Genomic DNA, 7150 nt, shown 5'->3' with positions numbered 1-7150 from the left:
CTGATAATATTCTCAAATAGATTGTATAGTATTTTGCAACTTTCTTACATATTCATAAAAATTAGACAGAAGTATGACTTGCAGCCTGAAACTAAAACTACTAATAAAAATTTTCATAATTCATCTTCTGCAAAGGTCATCCAGCCTACAGTGCTTTGCAGTATAAACACTGCTATGTTCAGATACACAGAATATTTCTTGAAGGCTGAGAAGTTCCTTGAGACAGTCAATTCCAGTGTCACTCACAACTGTGTAAACCGGTACCAGTCTCGTGAATGATATGCTTTCAGTCCAGAAATACATACACCTTGGCATTTACTCATTTATCTGCTCTTGCTGCAAATCAACCACAGGATTACTAGAACTGCAGTACAGAAAACAATGGAAGCATTTGTTGATAAAGCCATAAAGGATGAGCAACAAAATCCAAAGCAGGTGCCATAAACTAAGGTACTTCTACCTTTTGGGGTTTTTTTTTTAGAGTAACTATAACTGAAACTGCTTATCTTGCTAATATTTATTAAACATGCTTTAATAGTCATACTATTTTGATTAAAAGAAATATGCTCCCTTATGCTATGGCTATTTTATTACCAGTTCATAATAATACGACTGCTATGTTTGTATATTCATTCAGTATCCTTTCCACTTCCATTCACTATTACTTGAATCTATGATACTACTAAGGTGAGATACTGGTAATGAACACCTCAAGAACACGCAGTACTTGGCTACACACAGCTGCATTGGCAACTTGGCTTGTCGTCCGCCCCCACCCCCAAAAAAACCCCAAACTGTTCAACTGCTCTTATTTTACAAAAATTTCAGAACAAGACTGTGCTAATGATTTTTACTAGAAATGGGAAATATGAAGAAACACATGAATATGAGACTGAAATCTCACACTAAGTACAACATAGGCTTTTATAAAGGCATAGTCATGAAGCATCTCTTTAAAAGAAACAGAGCTAAGGTTACTATAATCAGTGAGTATTTCAAGGATTAGAACAAACTTACAACATGCTGCAAGCATGAAAAATGCTGCAAGTACTCAATATTTTTCATTACCAGTGGAACCTTTGTAAGAGTTCTCATACTTCAAAACCATGTTCCTTTGTTCTTCTACACATCTGAGGGCAACACTAAGAGAGGTCAAGTCTGAGGGAGAACAACTCAAACTCGAAAGAAATACAAAAGTTCATCTGTTCCCTTAGAAAATGACAGTGACCAGTCAGCTGCAAAGGAAGCAGATCCACATGTCCTTACTGTCTAACTGCTCACAGTGCATTTCTTGTCTTCCTGCTAAAGGTTTGTGCAAACCATGATTCTTAACAGTTTGGATTATTTAAAGGGACAAACAAAGGCTGTGAAATATCATAGCTGTTTTACTGAAGAGTACTGTAGTTGTGTGATGTCAAAACCAGTACAATTGATACTAAAGCCTTCAGAGCTCCCAGGAAAAAAAAATAACCCTTCTTAGCTGGACAACAAGATGACTTTGCTTTCTACCTACAATCTAAAACTACGGAGAAAGTATTGTGGAGGAATACATAAGAGTGAGATGTCATATAAGTTAAAACAGGGATTTAATCAGAGCACACAGGTCTCATACAGCTTTTGAATTTCACTTTTATATTTCCAGTTTAAAATTTGAGAGACAGCATGCCACAAAGAAAACTAGCAAATATTTCAAATCAGTTGGTATTATCCTATCTTTGAAATGGCTTCTATAAATCATGACTCTCAGCAACAGCAGTAAAATTTCAGGGCAAATTCTCCTGCTGCTAACATATTCCAGTAGCAATGAAAACTCACAAAGTCATATTAGCATAGCTGGGGAATGTCTGTTATGATAATCCTTGAAGGACCTCAAGACTTAGCCTCAAAACTTATAAAAACTTTCTATTTCAAACTTACTTGTGTCAGTGCATTTCTCACAATGCCCTTCTTTACAGGGAAGCCACCACAAATGGTGCTGCTTACACAGTAAACACACATGAAAAGGTCTTCACAGTGTTAAGTAAAGAATCAGAGTTGTTGCTTCCTTTAGCCAGACTATTTTTAAATCAAAACCAGTAACAAGCAGAGGAGGACTAAGACAGAAATTAATGTTTCTCCATGATTTTTAACTTTATAAAGCTACTTTTATACATTCAAGCAAATTGTACAGTGACTGACATAACAAAATGACAGTAATCTGTCACTCTTTCACATTTCCCACTAAGCTGATTCACATAGTTATTTATGAACCTTACACTTCAATGGTCACTTTGATGACTATACCATAAATTAGAATGTAAAGTGAATATAAATTTGATTTTTGAGTAACAACAAATTGTCAGCAAAGTGGGATATTATTTAATTTCTATCAACAAGCTATGAAAAAGTCAGCAATACCAAGATGCGCTACACCATAATAAACCCCAAACTTAGCAAAAAAAAAAAAAAGTATGCTAGAGCTTATGTTTGCTTCAGTGCTTCTGCATTTAAAAATAAAATCACTTTCTATTATGCTTGGTTAGTTTTAAATATAATGTCTTCATAATGTCAGATGACTTCATTACTTAGTTCTTCAATTAAACAGAGAGCAAGAATTAATTTTTTTCCACAGAGCATGATTAAATTTGACAGCAAGTAAATATTAATATGAATTCAGATGCTAAGGCTTTTAATAGTCCTGATGAAAAGCTTATGTTTAAGACAGTGCTGATATTTTTCCATGATTTATCTTTTGCTTTATAGCTGAAAGTGAGATGACAGTGAAACATAATAGAAATTCTGCAAAGAACAACAGTCCTCAATTTTTTAGAACAACTTTTTTTTTTTTTTGGGGGGGTGTGTTTGGGTGTAACTCAAAGAAAAAAAAAATAATCCTTATTGCTCAAACATCAAGCCTTGAGGGACTCGTGTCAAAATTACCTTGACAAACTAATTTTCTCGTATTTGATTATCTTCTATTAAAATGTTTTGTTTCCTACTATGTTCCTGTGAGTTTGACTGTCTGTTATGCCTGCAAACATACAAGATAAACACATAGACCCTTCCAAAACTGAATGCAACATGATTATACTTTGGTAAATTTCTGGAAGGGTGACATATAAGATATACTTCAACGTAAGTTTCACTGTTTTAGCAATGTTAAAACCACAACATTGTGCCAGACTCTTTAATATTCCTTACTTTTCCAGCATATTTTTCTGGAAATTCTTATATAGAATTATACCAAAATGTGGTCCAATTTCAAACTACTTTAGCTTTAGCAGATTGGTTTTGCATGTGGGAGAAACCCCTTAAATAGCTGAGATTTGAAACAAACAAGCAAAACCCGGCAGTTTAGCAATAACTGAGGCCATCCTGCATTATTCTGGTATATCCCAGTAACAAAGATAACCCTCCAAGTAACAAAAGCCTAACAGAAAGATAGGTACTTAATGTCATTTGCTTGACAACAGTTTGATTATAATATATTTAGCATATTTGTATTAAATGCTAGTTTCTATGTTTGCAAAACTAAAACGTGTTGAGATTTTCATGTAAGCACATGTATATGTTTATGTATGATCAAAATGTTCACTAGCAACCAATGAATGCAAAACGTCCTTAAGACCAACTACTCCTTTACAAAGGACAGTAAGTGGATATACCAGGCAGAGATGAGCGAAGCCTGTCTGCTCTTCCTACACTTTCCAAGGCAGCTGAAAGACCTATCTGATGCTGAGGGACAATCTTTAAGCTAAAAAAACCCCAACATCATAAAAGGTGCAAGATCAGACCCACAACCTAGAAGGAAAAGAGTCCACCTTGAGTCAAGAGCTCCCACCTGTTTTAGAGAAATGGTATCTTTTTTGAGGGTCTAAAGTAACAGAGTAATCTGGGTGTTCACACGACTGAGACAGGAGAGAGGAGTTTTATTTTGGCTCAAATGAATCAGTAGAACTCTGTTCTGTCAAAAAAAAAGTTGAAAAGCTCTATTTTAGCAAGACGTACCCACCATCTGACTTAGAACTGCCTTTTATTATTTAGGCTTATAGAACCAGCAAGAACCATCCATCAGGTCAGGGTACCCCAAACATTCAGGTACTACAAATCAGTATCCTCATTTCAGCAACTCTGATACATATCTATAAAGCAGAACAGTATTTCTCACCTATTCAAGTGCTTTGACACCTTGAAATTGAACTCTTCTCAGAAAAAGGAAGCACTTGCTATTATAAAAAACTTGTACCAAGTAGCACATAGTTAACGATACTTTAAAACAAAAATAAATTTAGTACACCTCAGTCATCCGTTTCATTTCATGGCGAAATGGTTACTGTGGTAGCTTCACTAATGTTTTCCTCATTCATCAAACGTACAGTGTTTACATTCTTGCTTACAACCATCACAGAGCATTTTCTGACATGCTGACAGGATTTATCTTAGCCACAATGCAGAAGAGATTTTCTGTAGCATTTTACTGTGGGACATCCCATACCAATAAATTGTTTCTTCTTTGATACAGATTTCTTTAAGTGGCAAAATTTGACCCCGTGTATTCTTATCTTTTGCCACTGCTGGGATGGATACAACTCCTCCCGTTGGAACTAACTGAACTTTGGACCAGGCACATACTCAGTACACCTGACCTAAGTTAATCCTATTTGGTGAGGTTTTACATGATAACTAAGCACCAAAATCCCCAAACCCCAATTTGGCTGGAGACTGGGCTGATCAGCGGCTGAAACCATGTTAACACAGCAGATCTGACTACAAATCAACCACTTTATGCTGTAAATATCTGTAGTGTCTGTTGAGCTCTCCCTTAGTTGGAGCATTTGGCTGTGCAGCATCGCTCTCCCCTTGAGAAAGGTCATTTCTCAAGGTTACCCCTCAAGGCTGAGAGATCCCTTACCTGACACGAGACATCAATGGGTTGCTAGGTTACAATTTTTTGCATGGGTTTAACATTTAAGATATGTATAGTAAGCTTGAGTGATAATCTTTGTATCTCATACTAACGTTAAGTATAGTAATAGCATAGAATCCCATTCCATCTGTACTGATTAAATATTTTACATACCTAAATTTACTGATTAGAACTCAATAAACTAAGTACTAACTCAGATCTGTCTGAGTGATCTCTGACTCTTCTCCTGTGGCACTCCCTGCTTCATTGTCTTCTCCAGTCTCCGCTTTTAATACTTCTCCGGAGAATACTGAATATCAAGGCTCTCCAAGACAAAACCTCAAAAGGAAGAGCAGAAAATGCTACTCATCACATACAGATATGAGAAAAACACCCCAAAATTGAAAAAAAATTGCATGGAATCAATCCAATCTGAGCTGCTTCTTTGAGAAACACTTTTAAAATAAAAAAATAGCAGTGTTTGGGTTAAAAAAAGATAGCAAAGCTGTGTACCCACAAAACACCACCTGCTTCTGGGAAAAGAAATTTCAAAGAAATAATTTAACTCACACCAAAATATTCACATTTAATTGCCAAATTAAAGGGCCCAGCTTCCTCCTGAAATAGAATCCAGGTAACTGACCCACTGGTTGTTAAAAGATTCATGTTAAAACAGACCATGGAGGATTAGGTGCGCATATTCATTCAATACTTAATAAAAGTACTACTGAGCTCAGTGTGATACTATTGGTGTCAGTAAGCATAGATTTTGCAATGAGGGACAGCTTAAGCATTGCAAGTGCCCTTAGCGAGTTCAGGCATAGAAACTAGCTTTCTTCAAATTTCCAGTGGTCACTGTAGATAGACAGTGGGTATATATTAGAACTAATAAAGTACCTGAAGTTCAATGAAGTATAATTCATGTCTAAATAATATGGTACCCAGTGGAAAGAACAGAGATACTATAAATGCTACTCAGATAAGGTCAAGTGAAAAATATTGCCAGTGACTCAACTTTTTCCAAAGAAAAATCTATCTCCCTGCTTGGACACATTTAGCCAGAATTAACTTAATTCACTTTATGATTTTCTTATTCTGCTACTGTTCTAACACTGTATCTGGAGGTGGGGAAAAACAAATACAGAAAGCGAGACTATTCAGAGTGAGTGTCACAGTGACTCTTCCAAACCTGTGATGGAAGAAGGAAAGTATGAGGAAAGAATCTAACACACATAAGCTAGAGGAAACAGATTCAAAGGAAGAGAAGCAGAGTGAAGAGACAGTAAAACAAACAGCAGAAAAGGTAACAGAAAAGCATATAAACTTTTGACAGCAGGCTTGTTCCGGTTAATGGAACAAAAATCCCTAAATCCCCTATTGCAACCATCATGGATAAAGAGATGTTTCCCACCTTCTCAAGCTCAGACATAGCAAAACTACTGTTCACCTAGAGATGTTTTGAGCAAGGATCTATTTTATTCCATCTGTAGTGGTGTAGGACAATTAACTGAGTGTACAAGTTTTAAATAAAATGAAATAAAACATACCTGCCGATGAATAACCTCTAGGTTTGCTTTGGCTTTATTCACTAGTTCTTCTATTTTTTCAGAATCCTTTATATTCTTGTTTTCTCTGAAGGCATCTCTTATCCTTCTGATGGCATACATTCTAAACACAAACAATAAGATGACATGTATTCATAAATCTGTCACAGTTCATGATGCTTCAACATTCCTTAAGACGTGCTGATTTTTAAAATCAATATACATACACACACTCATAAATTTTTTCCCAGTTTTGTACATAATTCTTTTTATTCAGGGTCTTGTATTGACTGAATTGAAACAGTGACCAGATTCTTTAATTACAAAAAGAGTGGGTTTACTGGACGTTACTGTAGAAAAAATTCGTGTTTCACGTATCAGTCCATTCCTTACTGCTTGTTATCGCTATAAACATGCTGTTGGATGTTCAGCATGGATACTGCAAAGCTTAAGAACATAACAAAAAGCCTAAGAACCAAAAATCATCCCCTAAATTATTTCAGAACAGTGCAACTATTCTTATTCTGCATACTCTAAAGGTCATTGAGCTAACTACTAAATGCATTATATATTATTACTAGTTCTGACTTTGTAATCTAGCAGCCAACAAAGGTAGACCGATGCAACAACCATAACAAAAAGGGCTCCTTTCCTGTCTCACCTCTTTCCTCTCCTGACAAAGCGTATTTCACCCCTCAGTCAAACACTTCCTTGTCCATTT

The 7150-nt window shown here is 35.8% G+C and overlaps 1 protein-coding gene across 1 annotated transcript; it reads right to left on the bottom strand.

Moving 5' to 3' along the window:
• Positions 1 to 6432: 6432 nt before the first annotated feature.
• LYRM4 (LYR motif containing 4) lies at positions 6433 to 6553 on the bottom strand (the record flags this gene model as incomplete). Its single annotated transcript, XM_010022551.1, has 1 exon — positions 6433 to 6553. A coding segment is annotated over one exon (121 nt), but the record flags the coding sequence as incomplete, so codon positions are not given.
• Positions 6554 to 7150: the final 597 nt, after the last annotated feature.

This window comes from Nestor notabilis, unplaced genomic scaffold (assembly GCF_000696875.1).
Source record: "Nestor notabilis isolate BGI_N333 unplaced genomic scaffold, ASM69687v1 scaffold349, whole genome shotgun sequence".
Lineage (NCBI taxonomy): Eukaryota > Metazoa > Chordata > Aves > Psittaciformes > Psittacidae > Nestor > Nestor notabilis.
The sequence above is the reverse complement of the archived record's forward strand: the minus strand, read 5'-3'. Positions and strand labels throughout refer to the sequence as shown.